Source organism: Capra hircus, chromosome 19 (genome assembly GCF_001704415.2).
Source record: "Capra hircus breed San Clemente chromosome 19, ASM170441v1, whole genome shotgun sequence".
NCBI lineage: Eukaryota > Metazoa > Chordata > Mammalia > Artiodactyla > Bovidae > Capra > Capra hircus.
This window is the reverse complement of record NC_030826.1, coordinates 60,996,947-61,019,016: the sequence shown is the minus strand read 5'-3', so window position 1 is coordinate 61,019,016 and position 22,070 is coordinate 60,996,947. Positions and strand designations below refer to the sequence as shown.

At 57.7% G+C, this 22,070-nt stretch overlaps 2 protein-coding genes across 3 annotated transcripts in view; one reads left to right on the top strand and one right to left on the bottom strand.

Moving 5' to 3' along the window:
- Window positions 1–21,562, top strand: part of ARSG (arylsulfatase G) — a 102,763-nt gene extending 81,201 nt beyond the window's left edge. The window contains exons 10-13 of one of the 2 annotated variants that reach the window (XM_018063936.1): window positions 7,735–7,843; window positions 12,605–12,725; window positions 17,479–17,569; window positions 20,633–21,562. In XM_018063936.1, the coding sequence (XP_017919425.1) occupies window positions 7,735–7,843; window positions 12,605–12,725; window positions 17,479–17,569; window positions 20,633–20,907 (596 nt within the window). In that variant the 3' untranslated portion in view covers window positions 20,908–21,562. The remainder of the gene's footprint in view (window positions 1–7,734; window positions 7,844–12,604; window positions 12,726–17,478; window positions 17,570–20,632) is intronic. The other variant, XM_018063938.1, reaches the window with a different exon arrangement.
- WIPI1 (WD repeat domain, phosphoinositide interacting 1) overlaps window positions 21,561–22,070 on the bottom strand; it is a 28,546-nt gene continuing 28,036 nt past the window's right edge. The window contains exon 13 of the mRNA XM_018063942.1: window positions 21,561–22,024. Coding sequence (XP_017919431.1) covers window positions 21,977–22,024 — 48 coding nt within the window. The 3' untranslated portion in view covers window positions 21,561–21,976. The remainder of the gene's footprint in view (window positions 22,025–22,070) is intronic.

Below are 22,070 nucleotides of genomic sequence, written 5' to 3'. Positions count from 1 at the left end.
GGGCATCTTTGTGACACAGGAGTAGATTACTCACAGCCACCAGCTCCCAGAAAAGAAACAGTTTGGGGCGGAGAAAGTCGGTGTGTGTTCGGTCATCCCTTCCTTTCCTCCAGGGCGTCAGCCCTGCCCCCAGAGGCCAGGATGAGGACCGTCCAGCAAACACGCTTGCCTTTGTCTTCATCCTGGCGACCTTGCTCTTTCCTCTTGCTTTCTTTTCTTTCCTTGTTTACAGTCATCCCTTCATCCATGATCCGCACTGCCTCTGTTTATTTAAACATCCTTCACTCTCAGCTCAGCACCCATTTGCTCCGGGATGGTCTCCCCACAGGGACCTCACCCTCTGAAAGGACCTCACCCTCTGAAAGGACCTCACCCTCTGAAAGGCAGTCCTGCAGGGGATAATTCGACAGTATGGCTTAAACCATATGCATGACTGATGGTGCTTTAATTCCTCCTTAAAGAATTTGTTTTCAAGAAATAGTTAGCCAAGTGCGCAATGATGTATGTAAAACAATGCTCACTGCTGTAGATTTAAACAAACAAACAGACACATAACCCAAGTGTCCAGCAAGACAGGAGTGCTCCAAGAAATTATGGTACGTGCATCTCAAGAAACAGGCGGGAACCACTGAAAATGGTGCCTGTGACTCACCTGGAAACAGTTACATAAAATACTTTCCAGTGAATAATGCAGGTCACAAAACCATATGTAAAGTATGATCTTATCGTTATTATACGATAGTATACGTGGTCTCAGAAAAGTCGCGACAGAGGCAACAGAAAGCGACGCAGTGGTTACCTCTGGGTGGTGGAGGAAGGGTTTTTAAAAAGTAATCTTCTGCGTTTGCTAATTTCTGTCTGTGCTGGGTCCTCGTTGCTGAGCAAGCTTTCTCTGGCTGCAGTGTGTGACCTTCTCACCACTGGCGTCTCGAGTGTGGGCTCCAGAGCACAGACTGGGTAGTTCGGACGCATGGGCTCCGTTGCCCCAAGGCCTGTGGGGTCTTCCCGGACCAGGGATCGCGCCTGTGTCTCCTGCGTTGGCAGGCAGATTCTTAACCACTGAGCCACCTGGGAAGGCCAAGGAAGGGTTTAAGTGTAGTTTTCCCTACCTTCATTTGTCCAATAAATTGGTATTATTTTATAATACCAAATATAATATTTATTAATATCAATATCTTATTTTCTAATAAATATACTTTATAAAATTAAAAATTATAAAATTTTAGAAAGTATCTGTGTCCAAGGGGTTCAGAGGTGGGCTTGGCAATATTATATTCTGGGGCTGGGTTCACCCTGTCGTCCTACTGGCTGGCTGGCCTGACCCGTGGCCCCCAGCTGTCTCCAGGTCAGAGGACATAAACCCCCTTTCACATTAGTCTGGCAGGAAGTTCATAGCTACCTAGAAGCTGGAACATCCCTGTGTCCCATGGCCAGTGGTGAGAAGGAAGGGCTTTGATCTGGCGTCCCTGGCTCAGATCCCTTGAGAACTTTACAGGTGAGTGGCTGCTGGACCCTCAGCATGCCTCCAACCTGTGCAGTGACCAGGTGCCTTCATGCATGAGTCACGTTGGCCCTGCCTGTTCAGGAGTGCTGGACAGCTGGACCAGGAAGAAGTGCCACACCCAGACTGGTGGAAATGGGCCTGGTAGCTGCAGCCATGGTGTCTGTGTTAGTAGCTCCGTCGTGTCTGACTCTCTGCGACCCCATGGCCTGTAGCCCGCCAGGCTCCTCTGTCCATCGGATTCTCCAGGCAAGAATACTGCAGCGGGTTGCTGTTTCCTTCTCCAGCAGGTCTTCCTGACCTGGGGTTTGAACCCAGGCCTCCTATGCTGCAGGCAGAGTCTTTAATCTGCAGCCGTCACCTAGAGAAACACAGTGCCAGCCCCAGTGGTTTCTGCACTCACTGGTTGCAGCTCCTCTTCTCTGCACCTGGCGAGCCCTCGGGCCAGGTTCCACCCTCAGTACCCAGTTAGAGGGGCCCGGGATCACTTTTACTCTCCAGGGTGAAAATTCTGAAGGCATGGAGGCCAAGGCTGAGGGGACACAACTGTCAGGAGGGGGCCCCTCTCTGGGGAGCTTTCTGTTCCCTAAGAAGGGGACCTCTGACCTCCTATCTGAGGACCTGTCTCACCTTGTCTCTTAGGAGGCAGCTGTAAGCTAGTGAACCAGGCTTGCAAACATGCCGTAGGGAAGAGAGAGGAGGAGCTTACAAGTGTAAACAGAAGAGACACGAGAGTCCAGCGCAGTGCGGAGCGGACTCGGAATCGTCACTAGAGCAAGCTGTGCGCGCCAAGTCACTTCAGTCGGGTGGGCTCCTTGTGACCCCGTGGGCTGCAGCCTGCCAGGCCCCTCTGTCCATGGGATTCTCCAGGCCACAGGCTGGAGTGGGCTGCCGTGCCTTCCTGCGGGGACCTTCCCCATGCAGGAACCAAGCCCACGCCTGCTGCCTTGGCTGGCCAGTTCCTGACCACTGAGCCGCCGGGGAGGGTCCGCCCGTCCATGAGTGGATGGGGAAGACGCCGTGTGGATATGCACACTGCCCGGCACGTGAGCGGGCGGTGGGGCCGGGCGCCTCTGCTTTTCTTGGGGGGTCACGCAGGCGCCCCTGCCCCGACCTCGACCTCCGCATCGGCTCCCCGCCACGCTGGCGGCAGCTGTCTCCCTCCCCTCTGCCCGGGACGCTGTGGGGAGCCCGGGGGACCAGGGGGGCCCGGGGGGCCAGGCAGGGCCCAGAGGACAGGGCGTGGCCGGGGCCCCGGGGACAGGTCTTCAGACAGGTGCCTGTGCGTCCTGCTGGGAGCACGCGCGGCCCGAGGGTCAATGAAACCGAGAAGACGGGCCCTGTTTTCACAGCGGAGCGGGACAAACAGTACCGGGAGCGCCGCCCCGCTCCCCCCGCCGCCAGCCCTGACGGCAGGCCACGCGCTGGCGCCCCCTCCCCATCCTCCCTTCCTCTCCTGGCCCGGGCGGTGCTCAGCTGATGGGATGAGGCAGCGTCTCCTGGAGCGGCGTTTTGTCCCGTGCTGGGCGGGGACGCTCCGCGGGGCTTGGCCGGCACCCGGCGGGGGTGCGAGGCTGAGCCGGGGCAGGGGGCACTGCTGGGCGGCCTGGCCTTCCCCCAGGCGGAGGGGCCCGCCGCTGAGCACCCCCCTGCCCCGCCGCGCCCCGCGGCACAGCAGCGGCCCTCCCCGCTCCAGAGCTATTTCCTCTTCGGGACAGAACCAGCACCCTGTGTGTTCCCTAACGGAAGGCTCCGCTGTCTGGAGAATCTTTCCTTGTTTTATTTGAAGAGCAGAGCGGTTCTTTTCTCCCCTGGTGATGAGGAAACATGCTGTTGAGTTTGGCACCCTCCCCTTCTGGGAGACCTTGGTGTAAGGTGATGCTACCAGGCGGTTACGTAACATTTCCCACTGGGAAGCTGGCTCTGCAGCCCGGCTGTCTGTCCAGCTGGGGGTGCAGGGTGGAGCGGACAGGGGTCGAGGGGATGGACAGGGGTCAGAGGGGGTGCAGGGGGGTGGACAGGGGTCAGACGGGGTGTGGGGGGCAGACAGGGGACAGAGGGGTTGCAAGGGGCCAGACAGGGGTCAGAGAGGGTGCGGGGGATGGACAGGGGTCAGAGAGGGTGTGAGGGATAGACAGGGGTCAGGGGTGTCTGGAGGGGCAGACAGGGGTCAGAGGGGTGCGGGGTGGGGAGGATGCTGGCAGCCAGCCCCACTGGGGGCAGGGTCCGCTGACGGGACCAGTGGGAGTCAAGTGATGTCCCCTTTCGAGCCACCGGCCACCAGGCTAGGAACACCCCCACCCCGCCCACGGGCACCCAGGCCAGCTGGAGTCCTTGGCCCCACCAGAGGCCTGGCTTCCGTGTGTTTCTAGAAAACTAGTGTGTGAGCTCCGGGCATCCTTGGCAAAGGCACGTATTTATATTTAGAAACGAAGCCTGCTTCTTTAGAAGGTTATAGAATGTGGACTCCTCAGAACAGACGCGTCCTTCTGCCCCGAGACACTCGTATAACGGCTTGAGGGGCCAAGCAGGTAGTTCGAATGAACACACGCTTGCTTTCGTCCGTTGTGGACAGGACTAGGGGCTCGGTCAGTGGAACGGAGGGCTCTTGTCTAATGACATTCAGACTCGGCTTAAACACAAAGTCCGCTTCGCGCCAGAGCGCATTGTCAGAGGCCTGAGTCCAGTGCACGGGCCGCCGGGGGCGCCTTCTGCCCGCTGCTGTCTGTGCGGGATTTTGTGGTGCCTTTGTTTTGTTTGGGTTTTGGGAGCGCTTTTGTTGGCCACTCCTGTGGCAGGCACCGTGCCTGAGGGCCTTGCTCAGAACTTTACATACATTGTCTGAGGTCAGCTTTCCAGCGTCCCATGAGACCAGTACAGTCACTTTCCCCCTTCACGACTGAGAAGGAGCAGACAGAGGGACGTTAAGATTTCTGCCTGGACGTCCCTGGCGGTCCAGCAGTTAAGACTCTGCACCTCCGATGCAGGGGCCGTGGGTCCGATCCCTGGTGGGAGCACTCAGATCCCACATGCTGCCCGAGATCTCACAACGAGAAGGCCTTCTCCTGTCTACCTTGCTGCTATTTCTCGGCCTCTGGTCCCCAGATACTGCTGTCAGAGCGACCTGGAATGACAGTCCCACCCGAGACTCACAAAACCAGCATCTCCAGGGGTCCTTTGGCGGCTCTGTGTGCTGACAGGCTGGCCAGCCTCTGTGAGCAGCCCCGCCCTTCTGACTCAGGGGGCCCTGGCGTTTGGGAGGGACCCTTTCTGGGAAGCGCCTATGTGTCTGAACATGGACGGTGGTGGGGCTTCCTCCGCGCATCACGGAGCGGCCTCTCCTTGCACAGCCAGGGAGGAGGAAGTAAGCACACTCATGAGTCATGCTTCTGTTCGTGCTTTGGTTGCTGAGGCTAAATATTTATGGCTTTAAGTAAGAGGTTCGGCCTTAATTAGAGTCATAACTAACCAGAAGTGCATCGAAATGCATGCTCGTGTCTGTCAAGCGTGGTTTCTCCGCAGAAAGCCAAATTCGACAGATGCTTTGGGTGTGCCAGCGCAACTGGTCCAAGTGTGAAGGTCGCTGTCCATGAAGGAAGAGCTTCTGAAAGTAAAAACGGCACATCTTACTTTATGGGCTGGACTCAACTGTTGTTCTTACTCACTGTAACGGAGAAGGTCATATTTGTTCTCCGGGGCGTAAAGGCGTAGAGGCGCAGGCCACATGAAACCTGTCATTAGACACACGCTATGTTTAGTTTCGAGATGTATCATGTCCCCTTTCTTACTGCCCTGGAACTGGCGCGCTCTACGTGAACTCACCAGGAGAGCTTTACAGGGCTTTCCTGGTGTCTGGACCCCAGCTCAGGTCAATTAACTCACAATTTCTGGGAAATGGACCTTTGCATGAGTATTTCTCCAAAGCTCCCCTAGTGACTCGAGTCTGCATACAGGGATGGGAACCACAGTCCTAGAGGGTCCTAGAAGTTCTTAATGACTAAGGGTGCCGGCCGTGTAGTCAGCCTTGGACTCAGATCCTGACTTGACTGTTTCCTTGCTGTGTGACCTTGGGCAAATTATTTAACCTCTCTGAGCTTTGACTTCTGCATGTGAAAAGTGAAGAGTCACAGTGCTCAGCTCACAAAGTTGTCCAAAGGGTTAAGGGAGGGAGTTCAGGGAAGTCCTCAGCACTGCAGGCAGGCGCACTCAACTTGGTGCTCGGGAGAGGCTCCGTTAACTGGAGAAATCACTGTCACTAGAGTCTGTGTGCCAGGTTGCTTCCATCATCTCCAGCTCTGCGACCCCATGGCCTGCAGCCCGCCGGGCTCCTCTGTCCGTGGGATTCTCCAGGAAAGAATACTGGGTTGCCATGCCCTCCTCCCGGGGATCTTCCTGACCCGGGGACCGAAACCACGCCTCTTGCGTCGCTTCCATTGGCAGGCGGGTTCTTTACCACTGGTGCTGCCTGGGAAGCCCAGGGGCCAGGGCACCCTTCCGGAAATATCTTGGAGGCAGAGATGCAGCCCCAGTGCCAACTCTGGTGCCCACAGTCCCACCACAGTGCAGATCCCCAGCTTGGGCCTTCTGGTTGACCCGCAGAACCATTGGCTGGTTTCTTGGAATTGAAGCCTTCGCTTTTCCTTAGCATCTGGCCTCAGAGGCTAAGCAAGTTCATCGGGATACTGTGTTCCATGGACTTGCAAATAAATGGACTCCATATTCTCACCCATCTATTTCCCAAGCGTCCCTAGAAACGCCCCTCGTGGGTGGGGGGTGAATGTGTGCAGGGCTTGCGCGCGTGCGATGCTCCCACCCTCTCTTGGCCCAGGGCAGAGGCATAAGTCATGCATTCCGCAGCCACGTGGGAGTGTGATTTATGCCCCAGCAGCACCGGGTTCTCTGCTGCTTGTGCGTGAAGAATGGGAGGGGGCTCTGGGCCCTTCTGGGCAGCGGGACTCTGGATGGCGACCAGGTGCTCAAGACATCCCAGGCCAGGCCACAGAGTTTCCCCCCCGGCCCACCTGGTTCCGAGAGCCCCACACCCCTACACAGGAACCGTCCACACGGACGCAAGTTGGTGTGCGTTTTGTTTCTTACTTCAACACTTGGGGGGACTCCAGAGCTGGTTATGAGAAAATTCCAAGAATGCTGGGCACTTCCGGTGTTGGGAGCTGGCCCAGGACTTCAAAGGTTGCCTTCGCTGTGGGGTGGGCGCTGCAGAGTGCCGGCAGCCTGGTCTCCCCCCACCCCTGTTCACGGCAGCCAAACATAAGGCCGTCGCATGACCGCGGGCTGTGTGAGGCACACACAGCCTTCGCCTTGGAAGGCCTCTGACACGCTAACTGTGTGCAATTCCTGGCTCAGCTGGGCTGAAGTCGGGGCGTGTGTGGGAGTGGTGGGGATGGTCATGGCTAATTCAACACGACGTGTATTCAGGATGTTTCCATAAGGCATGACCTCATCCCTTCCAGCCCGCTGGTCACCGTTACACTGCTGGTCACTTTGACTCGGTAGTTACAAAAAGAATTCCTTTAATTACCCAGTGGAAATTCGTAGATTGCACATAGATTGTTCTTACCTCCCTGAAAGAGGTAAGAGGTCAAAGCTATTATGAATGCTGTCTCCACAACATTGGAACAACTCATTCATTCAAAAATAAAGGCAGACAAAAGGGGGGTAAAAAGTGAGGCAAAGGGAAAATGCAAGGAAATCTATGCCAGGTCAGTTGTTGGCATCAGACAGATCAAATAGCTGGGGGGGATTTCTGCCTTTAGTCAAATGATTTTACTTCCCATTCGCAACATGACCTGTAGGGAGACACATTTGTTCATGTTTGTTTGACAGGTATTTGTTGAGCGCCTACTATGTCTCACCTGTGTTCCCCGGTGGCTCGGAGGTTAAAGCGTCTGCCTCCAATGCGGGAGACCCGGGTTCGATCCCTGGGTCGGGCAGATCCCCTGGAGAAGGCAGTGGCCACCCACTCCAGTGTTCTTGCCTGGAGAATCCCGTGCACCAAGGAGCTTGGCGGGCTACAGTCCATGGGGTTGCAAGAGTCGGACGCAACTAAGTGACTGAACATACACACACACATTGAAAGCGATTAACTAGGTGAATAAAAATGGCTGATTACCAAGGGAAGTTGGGCCTTTGCTGGAATTATTGGGAGCTCTCAGAGCATCCCCGTCAGGAAGAACTGCTCTTCCCAGAGAAACGACTGCCTCCTTGTCTTGCAGGGGGAAGTCCCGCCAAGCAGACCACCTGGGAAGGAGGGCACCGCGTCCCGGCCCTGGCTTACTGGCCTGGCAGGGTCCCCGTCAACGTCACCAGCACAGCTCTGCTGAGGTACGACCCCCCCAGTTTCCTTGAGATGCAAGGAGAAGGCGTGTGCTTGGGTGGCTGGAGACCTCCCCATCGCCGACCCTGGGCAGGCGTCCACAGGGCCTTCCCAGACTTAGACCGCAGCTGCGCGGAGCTGCCTGCGGGCCAGCCTGTGAGCCCCTGAAAGCAGGAGCACAGGGGGCTCTACAGGCCCTCCTCTGGGGAGACTGTCTCTGGGGAGAGGGCGCCGGGCGGGCTGCACGGCCATCACCAGTGGTCACAGTGGTGTCCGCAGGAGCGTCATCACCGCTTTCGGCGTGGGCTAAGCTTCCCTGGTGGCTCAGACGGGAAGGAATCTGCGTGCAGTGCGGGAGACCTGGGTTCGATCCCTGGGTCAGGAAGATCCTCAGGAGAAGGGAATGGCAACCCACTCCAGGCTTCTTGCCTAGAGAATCCCATGGACAGAGGAGCCTGGTGGGCTAAGGTCCATGGGCTTGCAAATAGTCAGACACGACTGAAATGACTTAGCATGCACTCACGCCAGCTGGTGGTGGGGAGCGGGGGGAACAGATCACTGAACCCGGATGACTCCCCCCTTGGGGGTAGGGCAGGTGTCCGAGGCGGGTCACTCAGACGGATGTCCCTGAGAGAGGGGTCTAGGCATTCACGTGCCCTGGAGGGGAGAGAGGGAAGGAGGGTCCCCCTGGCTGGGGAGGAAAGGCTGAATCCTTGGCTGAGGACCTTCTTCCTGCCTCTGCCTAAGAAGCTCCAAAAAGAAGCGCCCCTTTCTTCACGGGACAACTGTCGGCGTGACCACATGTCAGATCACGCCGACCTCCTTATCGAGGCTGACCCGGAGGCCACGTCCTGGCACGGAGCTCGGCCGTGGTGAACATCCTGACCGCAATGCCACGCGGCCCTGACTCCTAACTAAGGGGGCATCCTCCTTGTGCTCTGCCCCATGGCCAGGTGCACCCAGGTGCTTGCTCACACTCTCAGAGGCTTTGTTAAAGACTAATTTTCTAGTTCCAAAGGTCCTTCGCCATCAGCCAGCTGGGTTCTGGACTAGAGAACGCAGCCCAGAGGAGGCGCGCACGTCTCACAGGTGTCCTCCAGCGTCCTGGGGGGAGGGATGGGATGGGGGGCGCTGAAGTCAGGGGTCAGAAGGGTAACCAGCCGTGATGCCAGAGCAGCAGGTGGCCAGGCCCTGTCCCTGGCACCCTCTTGGCCCCCAGGAGCCCGCGGCCAGCCTAGTATCGTTGGGAAGGAGGCTCCCAGCAGGTATGACAACAGTACCTTGGGCTGGAGTTTGTGACGCCAGGCGGCCGGGAAGTAGGCCAGGCGGGCTGCTTTTCCTGGGCTTGACTCGCTGCAGTCAGGCCAGGGGTTCACGGGCTGGGCTGGAGGTGCACAAGGAACTCGGCCACCTCGCGGGTGACGTCACCAGGAGCCAAGCACGCTGTTGTCAGTTGAGAGTAGCGTCTGTGCCTACCGTCGGTCACCGTGCTGTGATGGAGCGACATCCCTGTGCTCATTATTTCAGGCTTCAGAGGTGACAGCTGACTCAGGGGCTTGCTGGTGAGTGTCCCATGGAAGCCTGTCTTGGGGACCTCCCTGGCGGTCCAGTGGTTAAGCCTTTGCCTTCCAATGAAGGCGGCACAGGTTCGATCCCTGGTCAGGGAGCTGGGATCCCCCGCGCCCAAAACCAAAGCATAAAAATCTTCAATGAAGATGGATCATTGTGTCCAGTATGGATCAGGCATGGCTCCAGGGACCGGATGTTGGAACAGGCTCATCAGACTGATGGAGAAGGAAATGGCAACCCACTTCAGTATTCTTGCCTGGAGAACCCCAGGGACAGAGGTCCTGGTGGGCTGCAGTCTGTGGGGTAGCACAGAGTCGGAAACGACTGATGCGACTTAGCAGCAGCATCAGACCGAAAGCTCCTGCTGTTTTGGAGCCGATGTCCCTTCGGGAGGGCGGGGCTTGGCAGCACATGCCGAAAGGGCCCTGTGGTCTGACCCTAAAGCCCTGAAGCAGGGTATCTCGACCTTGGCACTGTTGATGTTTGGGACCAGACTGTTCTCTATGGTGGAGGGTGTCCCGGGTGTTTGAGGATGTCTGCTAGAATCCCTGGTCTCTAGACGCCAACGGCTCCCCCAGCCCCAGCTGTGACAACCGGGACGTCCCGAGGCAGCTCCACAAGCCCCCTGCGAGGATAGACTCGTGCCGGTTGAGTCAGAGCTCTCGTGCGATGCCCTGGGTTGTGTGCAGAAAGGGGTGTGTCTGCTCACACCTGAGCTGGGAGCCACGTCTCTGTCCGGAACTGAGGACCACTCTCGTGGGGACTCCTGGGCCAAGTTCACAGTGACGATCGGGGCAGGAATGACGTGAAATAACCTCATGTGAAAAACAGCTAAGAAGAGCGGATAGTCCCCCGGGTGAGGGGGGTTGCAGCTGTCTCCCCAGATCGGAAAGGCATGCCGCTGTGTTGTGGGGGGCGCGGCTGCCTCGAGGCAAAGGTTCCGGAAGAAGGAGCCACAAGCAGGCTGTGCCCTTCAGGGAGTCCCGTGGGCTAGGCGCCACCCTCCCCGGCAAGGCCCAGCCTTTCCTTTCAAGATTCCGTCCCTGTTGCTGTGTCTGGCAGCAGGCTCCGGGGGTGCGGGTGGTCCTGACGACCCCGCTCTGAGCTATGTTCTGCTCGGTCACGGACGTGCGCGCTTGGGTGTTGGGTTTCCCTGGCGCTCTGGGAGCTCTCTGCTCCCTGGAAGGCGCTGCTGGAATTGCTGGTCTCCCAGAGGGACCTGGAGGTGCTGGGGGAGCTGCAGCCTCCCCCACGGGACCCGGGCCAGGAAGGGGGGCACCTAGGTTCCCCCGGGGGTAACGCGAGCGAACCCCACGCGGGAAGGACGGCAACTGAGAGAGGCTGAAGAGCGTGCTCCCCATGCCCTGGGCTGGTTCCCGCTTCTCCACAGTTCAGAGGGGGTTCTGCCGGCCCCTCCCTTGCTCCAGACCCAGAGTTCAGGCCTGTGCACCCCAACTGACCCACCAGAGCCCCACTTCTCACTGCCTGCCTGCAGATCACACCTGCCCCGAGGTCATGTCCTCACTTCTAGGAAGCAGCCTCCCACATCCCTCCCTCACCCCCTCCCCACCCGCTACTCTGGACTGGCTTCTGGACTGCTCTGTACTCCATGAGGGATTGCTGCCCTTCCTGCCTCTGCACATGTGTGGGGTGCCAGCTCCTGGAAGGAGCATCGCGGGCGATAAGCTGCCGGCCCCGTGGACTCTGGAGGCCAAAGGGAGAGCAGAGACCCCTGTTCCAAGTCAGCGGGGAGGGTCTGCTGTGGACGGAGGCCTGGGCTGGAAGAGGGGAGCGATGGCCTGCCAGGTCCCTTCTGAGACCCCTTCCTGGAGGGTGAGGCTCCCCCCCAGACCCTGGACTGGGGAAGCCAGAGCCCATCCTCTCCCAGGGGCGTCCAGCCTCATGTGGCCGGGCCCTTGGGTCTCCATCGAGTCCCACTGACTCTTGGTGGGCCCGGCCCTCAGATTCACAGCTCTGTTCCTGCTGGAACTTGTTTTCCTGACCAGAATGCAGGAGAGAGATGTGCCCTGGTGTGGAGGCAAATGGTAGCACGTGACTTCAGAGAAAATCAGACTAGGAAGACCCGCCGTCGTGGCTGCCTTCGGGTGGAGGGGCTGTGGGCGCGGTGCTCTTCACGCCGCTGGGCGTTACCTTTTCTCCCGCCCTCGGCACAGGCCAGGGCTTCCTAGGTGGCCCACGCGGTAAAGGAGCCGCCTGCCGATGCGGGAGACGCAGGGGACGTGGGTTCGATTCCTGAGTCGTGAAGACCCCCTGGCGGAGGAAGTGGCAGCCCGCTCCAGTGTTCTTGCCTGGGAAACCCCATGGACAGAGGAGCCTGGCGGGCTACAGTCCCTGGGGTCGAAAAGAGTCCAACACGACTGAGCACCTCCCCCCCGGCCCCAAACATGGGCTAGTTTGTAAAAGGAATAAAAGGGCTGAATGGAAGGGGGTGGCGTGGGTCACCCATGACCACGTTCTAAACACAAGTGAGCTGTTTGCAGCATGGAGACCCAGGGAGGGAAATGAAGTGACTGTCCCCCTGCAGGTGCTGGTCACACACTGCCCCGCTCCGCGGGCGGTGGTGGCCTAGGCAGTGACCGGTAGAGCCTCTTAGTTTTCTTTTTATTTAGTTTTAAAAATGAATTTTTATTGGAGTCTAATGTTGTGTCAGTTTCTGCCGTACCGCAAAGTGACTGTCACACACACACGTCAGTTCAGTTCAGCCGCCGCTCGGTCGTGTCCGACTTGCAAGCCCATGGGCTGCAGCACGCCAGGCCTCCCTGTGCGTCACCAACTCCTGGAGTCCACTCAGACTCATGCCCGTTGAGTCGGCGAAGCCGTCCTGCTGTCCTGTCCTCTGTCAGATCGAGCCCCTCTTTAGAGCCTTTCCCCATCTGGGCTGTTGCCGAGAATGGACCAGAGTTCCCCGAGCTCTGCACTTGTTCAGCCGCTCAGTCGTGTCCGACTCTTTACGACCCCATGGACTGCAGGAGCCAGGCTCCTCTGTCCATGGGATTCTCCAGGCAAGAACGCTGGAGTGGGTTGCCATTGCCTCCTCCAGGGGATCTTCCTGACCTAGGGACTGAACCCCGGGCAGAGAGACAGCCCGTGCTGGGGGCCGTCCAGGAGGGTCTTGCCCCAGGATGGCCAGGGAGAGGGCCTGGGGACACTGGGGCTGACTCCGCCTGGTCTTCCTGCAGCGTGCTGGACGTCTTCCCCACCGTGCTGGCCCTGGCCGGGGCCCCCCTGCCCCGAGGCCGAAGCTTTGATGGTCTGGACGTCTCGCAGGTGCTGTTCGGCCAGGCGCAGACGGGACACAGGGTGAGTGGAGGGGGTGCGTGTCCTCCCGGGCTCGTCCGGAGGCCGACCTGCCGCCCCCATCCAGGTCTGCCAGCTTGTGTGCAGACAGACCCGTCCTCAGAAGATGCCCACCAGTGGCCGCTGGAGGTCCAGCCTGCCAGACCCCTGGGAGGGGCACTCCTTTGAGAGGAACCTCTTTCCACTCCCTGCTCTGCTTTGAGTCAGTCCAGCTCATCACCCAGATTTCTAGGTAGCAGTTTGGCCTAGGGCGGGTTACTTATTCCCTGTAACAAATGGTTTTTTTTTTCCTCACCATCATTTAATTTTCTGACATGACGTCAGCAGAAGGCACAGGCTTTAGCTGGATGGGATGTATCAGCAGTGTCTGCACTGTATTATGGGGCTCCCTGCCTACCCCCTCCACTGACCCCGCCAGAACGAAAGCTCCTTAAGGGCAGGAATCTCACTGTGGAATTCTCAGTACACGTAACACGGGGTCTGGCACCCAGCCAGCAGGCAGTGACTGAGAATTGAGTGAATGACTGGGTGACCGAAGATGGGTGAACGGGTGAGTGGATGGATGGATGATGTCCTGGGGGCGGGGCCCCGACCTCTCCCGACAACCCTCCAGCCCCCAGGTCCCTCTCGGGTGTTTCCGGAAGCATTAGGCGGCTGTCTCTCTCTCTGTTTTACTTTTGCCAAAAGGAAGAGGAAGTGGGAGGAGGGAAGGGGGCGGGTGGGATCCGGGCCTGGCCTCCCAGTTAGGGACCTGCACATCAAAGCGTCTATTTCTGGCCTCCTGAGAGTCACAGGGAAGTGAGTCGAATGTCCTGAGGCAGTTCCTGAAGGTGCCCTGCCCCTCTGCCGGTACTCGGTCAGAGTGGGCCCTGGGCTTCTTCATGGAGGCCCGGGCTGGCCCCTGGGGCAGAGCAGCTCCTCCCAGCTGGTCTGATCCCCCCCCCCCCAACCGTGCTTCCTGAGCTGCAGACCCTGCCAAGCCCAACCCTGTTCCCCGCCCCCACCCAGGACAGCTACGCAGGAAGGTGGCTTCCGCCCCTGGGCTGGGAGCTGGCGGTATGTGGCCCTGGGGGGTTGTCGACTGCGTCAGTGGAGAGATGCTCCCAAGTGTCCAGGAGGGTGACTAAGGTCACCAGGAAGCTTCGACGTTGGCTCCTCAACGCGGTCCCAGAGCCCGTGGGAGCTGGCGCGGAACTTCCGTCTGCAGCCGGCGGAGACCTCCGGCTTTCTCAGGCTGCCTCTTTCCGCAAACTCACGGGGGCCCCTCTTCAGGGCTGTGTGGTGACTAACGTGGGCCCCAGGGACCCGGCAGGACGGCCTGATAAAAGCCACAACGCCGTTTGGGGTTTTGTGGGGATGTGTGATGGGTGGGGACACAGCTGGAGTGGGGCTGACGGCACCCCGTGACCCAAGGGGAACAGCCACGCCTTACTGCTCACCAGGAGCTCTGCGGGAACTCTTAGGGTGTGTCTCCCGGGGGCCCGGCCCCCCCAAGGACTAGACTCCTGCAGTGTTAGTAAAGACACCTGAGAGGTCAACATAGCTTTCTGCTGGCCCTGGATTTGGCCTTGGTCTTTTCCGAGTGTGTGCTAAGTCGCTTCAGTCATGTCTGACTCTTTGCTCTCCCGTGGACTGTAGCCCCCAGGTTCCTCTATCCATGGGATTCTCCAGGCAAGAACAGCAGAGTGGGCTGCCATGCCCTCCTCCAGGGGATCGAACCTGAGTCTCTTTCGTTTCCTGGGGTGGCAGGAGGGTTCTCACCATGGGCCCCACCTTGGTCTTTCCTAGTCGGCCCCAAGAGAAACGATTGTAAATCCTCTCGAAGTTGCTGATGGAAGACCAGGAGGGAAACATAGGATTATAAAGATGTGCATACATGCACATGTGTGTTCACACACACACATGCACACGTGTGCTTTTCTGTATTCAGTCACCACTTACTGAGCATCGCGTGCAAGGCGCTGTGTGACATTCTGGGACATTCAGTGGCACAGAACAGCCTTAAAGGTTAGATTTAAACGCTTCCGCCTGTCTGGAACATCCCTTAAGACGCAGGATATATTCATTCGCTCCCACAGCACGCACATGTATGTTTTAATAAACACAGTTTGTTCACCCTCAGCTATATTCTGGGCTGACAAGGTTCTGGTATGGGTTGGTTTAGAAAACCATTCCAGTTTCAAGAAGCGCGAAGGAACCCCTAGACTGTCATCTCAAAGCTATGCAAAACGCCTCAGCCCTTGGGTGCTTCCGTTTTGCAAGCAGGTAGTGGCAACAGCAAGCTGGGGAGCTGAAGCAGGGTGGGGCTGTGTGCACACTGACCCCGCCCCTCGGGCCCTGCGGTGAGAGCAGATGCTGGGCTGTGGGTTTTCCGGCGGAGCGGTCTTCTCACTCGCAGACAGCCAGGGCCGTCTTGTCTGTGATGTTCAAAACCACGGCTGCTGACTCTGTGCTGTGCGTTCCTGCACACCCTGCAGTCCGGGGGGGGTCTGTGTCCAGGCACCGAGGGCAGCCGCAGCGGGGGGTGGGGGGAGTGGAGAGGGGGAGCAGGGAGGGGGCGGGCAGGGGGGCACACAGGTCCCACTCAGGGCTTGCCTGGCTCCCGGCTGGCAGCTGCAGGCTGTGGCACCGTGGCTGGTCACGTCCTATCCCCGCCCCAGGCTGACACGTCCAAGCCCGAGAACTGTCAGCCAACGGAAAGCTTCCGTAACAGCACTGCACCTGCTCTGCCCTGACCAACCTGGGGCCGTGTGGTCACACAATGCGCAGCCATCCCTGGAGACCACACGTCGGAAAAGCAGTTAAGTCCTTAGTCTCTGGACCACCGATCACCTCTCTTAAGGAGAAGAGAGGCCCCTAGTGGTCAGAGATGCTGTCCAGAGCGGCTGGCACAAGGCTGACCACTTTTGGAGATGGGGGTCTGCGCGCCCGCACCCGAAGGCCTGGGAGCTCTCCTGGCTTTCTGAGGATCTCACCTAGGCACCGGCCTCCAGGGCTTAAAGTAAGGAGGTGCCTCCTGCTTGAAAAACGGCGATTGGATAGAATAAAGCTAACAGGTAAGAAAAGCCACCAAGAAGATGCATGTGTTTGCAGAAGATAAAGTTATCTTTGAAATTCGGACTGCGTGTCCCCTGGGGAGGAAATGTCTCCAGCTGTGATTCGTGTGTAAATTCGCCAGCCTCCTTCCTCTGTTGATATAAACAAGAACGCCTTGGTCGGTCGGCTCAGAGGGGAGAGCAGGGCACATACAGAGTTCTCCAAACCCATCCGCGGGCTTGAGGGGGAGCCACCCTGCTTCCTCTTGGATTTCGGAAGCGGTGCCTGGCAACGTGAGTAAACATCCTGCCCACGGCAGTCCGCCCGTGCGGAGCTTCTGTTACTGAGAGTCACACGGTGTCAAGGATTCTAACCCGCAGACCAGGGCTCCCGTCTCCTGGGTGTCTGAGTAACGTTGCAGCTCAGCTGACAATAGGTTTTCCAAGCGCCCCCCGCCCCCCCACACTTCCTGTCCTCTCCAGAAGGAAACAACACAGCCTCCTGCGGTGAGAGGCTTGGCTTCCTTGGGCTGGAAGGGGTGAGGGTTCTGAGTTATGATCCTCTTCCTGTTTGGACGGGGCCTGCTGTCATCACGCCGCCAGGATCATGGGCGCTGTCACGAGAGCTCGGAAGCAGCAGGTGTTGGGGGGGCCCACCCTCGCTGGCAGCCACTCAGGGCCGGGAAACTCGGGGGGACAGCTGTTTACCGCTCCAACAGATGTTTCTCATTTTTTTTTTAGCTCCATGGAAACTTTGAATCACATAAGCGCCTTTCCAGTGATATATATCAGTCATGATTCATAGCAGGGCGGTCTCACGCTTCCAGCCCAAAACCCCAGCTTTCCAAGGATGCTGGTCATTTATTTCCTACCAGACCTTGCCCTTGGGAACGCTGAACTCCACTCTGAGTCTCTCCATTCTGGAGGGCGATTCTTTTTTCTTTTTTTTTTTTTTGGCAGGGTAGGGGGAACCATACCCTGTGGCCTGTAGGATTAAGACCCCCCACAACCCTGCCCCAGGGATCGAACCCATGCCCCTGGCATGCCCTGGCCACCTTGAAAACTGTAATTTGGGGACCGGGGGTAGTAAGTAAAATAAAATAGTTATTCTTAAGATTTTATTTTAGGGGACTCCCCTGGTGGAGCAGTGGCTAAGACTCTGCGCCCAGTACAGGGGCCCGGGTTTGATCGCTGGTCAGGGAACTGGATCCCACGTGCCCCAGCTAAGACCTGGGGCAACCAAATAGTAAATAAAAATGAAATCATAAATGCTGAAGTAGAGTTGGTTACAACGCTGTGTTAATCTCTACTGCATAGCAAAGCAACCCAGTCATACATACGCGTACGTTATTTCCATATTCTTCTCCACCAGGGTTTATCACAGGATAATGAACATAACCCCTTGTGCTGACCGTTGAAATTCTTGATTTGGGGACAAGGTTTGTCTCATCCTCATTTTGCACCAGACCCTGCGGATGACCAGGCTAGTTCTAGGCTTGGAATCCAGCCAGACCTGTGACCCACTCGGATGAACTGACCGGGAGACGCGCCGCCCGCTTAGGCTCCCAGGAACAGGCCGTGTGGACCGGAGGCCTGTGTCTGCCGCGTTTGGGGCGGGGTGGGCTCGGCGGTGATGGGGAGCAGGGACCACGACAAGGACGCTCCTGCTGTCCAGGGAGGGTGTCGGGCGCTTCACCAGGAAGCCTTGTCCCCTTCCCTAGGTGCTGTTCCACCCCAACAGCGGGGCTGCCGGAGAGGACGGAGCGCTTCAGACCATCCGCCTGGAGCAGTACAAGGCCTTCTACGTCACCGGTGAGTGGGGGGGTGCCCTGCGGACCCCCGCTCAGGCCTCACGGCGAGGGCGCGTGCCCTCCTTCAGGGACGCGGCGGCATCTCTGACGGCGTCGCCCCCAGATCCGGTCCCAGGGGCCCCGCCACACCCACCAATACACGAACAAGGTCTTTCCACTCTTCCCCGAGCTCCCCAGCCAGCTCGGAGCTGGCCCAGCGTGTCTACACTGCCCTTTCTCCCGCGAAAAAACGCTTCACCCCATGGTTCTACTTGCCGGGCCCATGTGACTGAATGTTCATTGGAGGCTTGCAGAGACTTTAAAGTGTAATTTGCCTGACAAGAGACTGAGAAAGTAGTTGTTTAGCAAACTGAGGTTTCCTGCTTCTTGGCTCACCCTGTGGGTGTCTTAAATGTTAACGTATTTTAGAAACCTGGTACCCGATCTTAAAATCTTCCAGTGGCTTCTTGCTTCCAACTGAATTCAAATTCCCTCCATCCTGGGTCCCTGCACTCTTTTTTTTCTGGCTGCAGAGCATGGGGGTCTTAGTTCCCCAGCGGGGGATCAAACCCGCGCCCCTTTTAGTGGAAGCAAAGAGTCTTAACCCCTGGGCCACCAGGGACGTCCTATATTTCATTTCTGTTTTAGAAAGTTTTATTTATCTGTGGCCGTGCTGGGTCCTCACTGCGTGCGTGGTGGTTCGAAGCTGCGGCGAGCAGGGGCTGCTGTTCGCTGCGGTGCTGGGCTTCTCACCGTGACGGCGTCTCTTGTTCCGGAGCGCAGGCTCTAGGGCACAGGGGCTTCCGTAACTGTGGACACGGTCTTGTTTGCCTCGCAGCAGGTGGGATCCTCGCGGACCAGGGACCAGACCTGCGTCCCCTGCATTGGCAGGCGGATTCTTATCCACCAGACCACCAGGGAAGCCCGTCCCGTGCTTGTCTAGTCTTAGTTCCCAAGAGCAATGACCCTCCTTGGCCTCCAGGTTAAAATCCCTCTCAGCGTTTAAGGCCACCTGGATGGCAGAATGCCTTTTCATCTTCCCAACTGGTAGGATGTGGAGAACTCTGATATTCACCACATTTTACCATCTGCGCCAGTTATTCAAGTACATCTTTTATCCCTCCTAATAGTTTTAAGCCCTCTAAACTCAACGGCCAGGGGTGCTGGTGGTAAGGAACCTGCCTGCCAATGCCGGAGACGGAGGAATCACGGGTTTGATCCTGGACCAGGAACATCCCTGGAGGAGGAAATGGCAATTCACTCGGGTTACAGTCCATGGGGTCTCAAGGAGTTGGATGCTGCTGACCGTCTAAGCACAGACTCAGCTCTGTGAGCTCTTTCATCTCTGTCCTCTTGATGTGCCTCGCACAGAATCCTGGATCTGGTAGGAACACTAACACTTTTTTGTAATGAATGAAAAACAAGACCTCTCCCCACCCCATGCAAAAAAAAAAAAAAATGCCCTTTCAAATCTGGGATCTGATATGGATTCCAGTTTGATTCAGTTATTTGAGGTTAGAGCTTTCCAAAGAATTATATAATGAAGAACAAACATTATTTGCCTTGAGCATGAATAAGTGACCCCAAAGAAAATGTGTCATAAAAGCAAAACCGGTTCTTTTGAGTTCATCACTTGAGAAATATTAAAACTGCCACAGGGATGTACGACCCTCCGAGACCTAAAATGCAAACCAGTCAGATGTTTGTTATGCTTTCAGATGGGAAGCTCTAGATTACAGCCCTTACATTACTCTATCGAAGAGGTATGGTTTCTGCAGGCTGAGTTAATTTCAGAAGTCGTAACCCAGCCAGAAAGCCCTTGGCACCACAATGCCGGGGTCACACGACGTAATAAGCCTGTTGGAAACGATCACAATCCGAAAGGAATTATGACACCCAGGGGAGGCCTGCTCCTCTCTACAGTCACCCGGCTCCCAGGAGAGTTAGCACACGGAGAAGGGAGACGTCAGCAGATGGGTGAGGGAGCTCTGATTCCTTCTCTCACCTCCCATCCTTGAAACTCTGCGTCCGGATGACTTAAACCTGCTTTGCGATGAGATGAATTGACACCTGCTACATTAGACTGCTGCTGCTGCTACGTTGCTTCAGTCGTGTCCGACTCTGTGCGACCCCACAGACGGCAGCCCACGAGTCTCCCCCGTCCCTGGGATTCTCCAGGCAAGAACACTGGAGTGGGTTGCCATTTCCTTCTCCAATGCAAGAAAGTGAAAAGTCAAAGTGAAGTCGCTCAGTCGTGTCCGACCCCTAGCGACCCCATGGACTGCAGCCCACCAGGCTCCTCTGTCCATGGGATTTTCCAGGCAAGAGCCCTGGAGTGGGTGCTACATTAGGCTAGAGAAAGACATGTGTGTCCTGTGATGAGGACGCAATTTTAGATTTTTCGGTGAACTAGGTTGCTGTTTAGGCATTGTCATGTGTGAGTCTCTTCTGTGAGCCCATGGACTTAGCCCACCAGGATTCCCGGTCCATGGGGTTCTCCAAGCAAGAATACTGGACTGGGCTGCCATTGCCTTCTCCGGAGAATCTTCCCACCCAGGGATCAAATCCGAGTCTTGTGCATTGGAAAGGGGATTCTTTACACTGAGCCACCAGGGTAGCCCCCCCACGGGCTGTTAATTACCACCTAATCTCCTTAAACTTGAGGAGGCTGGCTTTTATACTTTGTTAGAACTGGAGTCTGTTGAATTTTGTCCTTCAGTTCAGTTCAGTTCAGTCGCTCAGTCGTGTCCGACTCTGTGACCCCATGAATCGCAGCACGCCTGGCCTCCCTGTCCTTAGGTAAATGTCTCCATCCTGGGACACAGTCTTCGCTCCTAGCATGAACATTTAAGGGCTTCAGTGGAAAACACGAAGTGTTTATCAGGCCTGTCTAGCTTAATAGCATTCACACTGTGAGCTCCACGACCCTTCCTTGCTGAGCCCTTCAGACTTGTGTGGGGAAACCGGTCTCTGCGCTGCACGCCCGTTCTGGGCTCACTCCAGTTAGCACTTAGAATTCGTCGGGATGCTCTGCACACCTCGGGCCGACGCTGGGTTGACGGGGTCTCTGCCGTCCCCTCCCCAGGCGGAGCCCGAGCCTGCGACGGGAGCGTCGGCCCCGAGCGGCACCACGAGCGCCCCCTCATCTTCGACCTGGAAGCTGACCGCGCGGAGGCCGCGCCCCTGGACCAGGGCGGCGCCGAGTACCGGGCGGTGCTGCCCAGGGTGGCGGCGGCTCTCGCCGGCGTCCTCGCCGACATCGCCCGCGACCGCGTCTCGCGGGCGGATTACAGCCAGGACCCTTCCGTGCGGCCCTGCTGCGACCCCCGGCGCCCCGCCTGCCGCTGCCGGGCCGCGTGAGGGACACACCGAGCCAGGACGCGGGCGCTTGCCCCCGCCGCGGCCCCGCGCGCTCCGAAGACGAGGCCCCGAGCTGTTCCGCGGTCACCGCTCTGCGTCCCCGTCTGAGAGCGCGCCGCGCCCGCGCTGTGAGCAAAGGCAGCGAGTCAGGAGTCAGACCAGCCTCTGAACTTGGGCGATTATGTAACCGGACTCGCAGAATGACGCTGAAGGAGACCAGGAGAGACGTGAAGATGCCTGCCTGGAGCAGGACGTGACCCCGAGCAGCGCACAACACGCTGCAGTTCCTTTTTCTTTTTTTAAACGTACCCAGTTTTGCTGGTCCTTTGATCGGAGGCCCGTGCCCTCTGGCGTCTGGAGCAGCCCCGCCCGGCCTTTCCTGCGCCCGCAGGCCACCTGGGAGCTTGTGACCGTGCTGATTGCGACCAAGCAGCCGGGTGCGACCGGAGATGCTCCGCGGCCGGGAGGCTCCCCTAGGGATGCTGGGGCAGGGTGGACACCTGACGTAGGTCCGCTTGTCTCTGAGCGGAAGAGCCACAGAAGCCTCCCCACCTCCCTCCATCCCTTCCACAGGCAAATGTCTGTACTCTGTAGATTTTAGGAATTCTTCCTGCCTCCTCAAACCACAAATTAAAATTTTAAAGCCTCAAACGTGCATTGGCATGATTTTATTATTAGTGTCCTAGATGGGACTGAAAGGTCATGAATGGTTTATTGCGATCACTGCAAACACCTTTTGCCTGGCCACAACAGCCTGAGTCACATAGACGGAATACAGTTCCGAGAGGTGTTCCTATAGGTACGTTTTATACACAGCATACATGTTCAAAAGGATGCCCTCGTTAATGTAAAATCCGGGTTGTCGATGGATACGGTTCGTTCCCGTGGACGCTGCAGCTGGGACACACTTTCCAGGGCAGGCCGTGGATCTGTGCCGGCCCCCGCGCCCACCGGCTGAGAACCGCGTCCCGGGGCTTCTGTCCCCCCCCCCGCTGCTCACTCAGCCGCCTGCCTGTCCATCTTCCTCGTCTGCTCCAGAACCACCTGACCCGGGCGGCCCTGCTGCCCGTCACGACGGTGTGGCTTTGTCCTGCTGATCTCCACGGCACGAAGTGATCTGCCGAAATCAAAACACAGCGGCCTTACCCTTTCTGGGGGGTGCT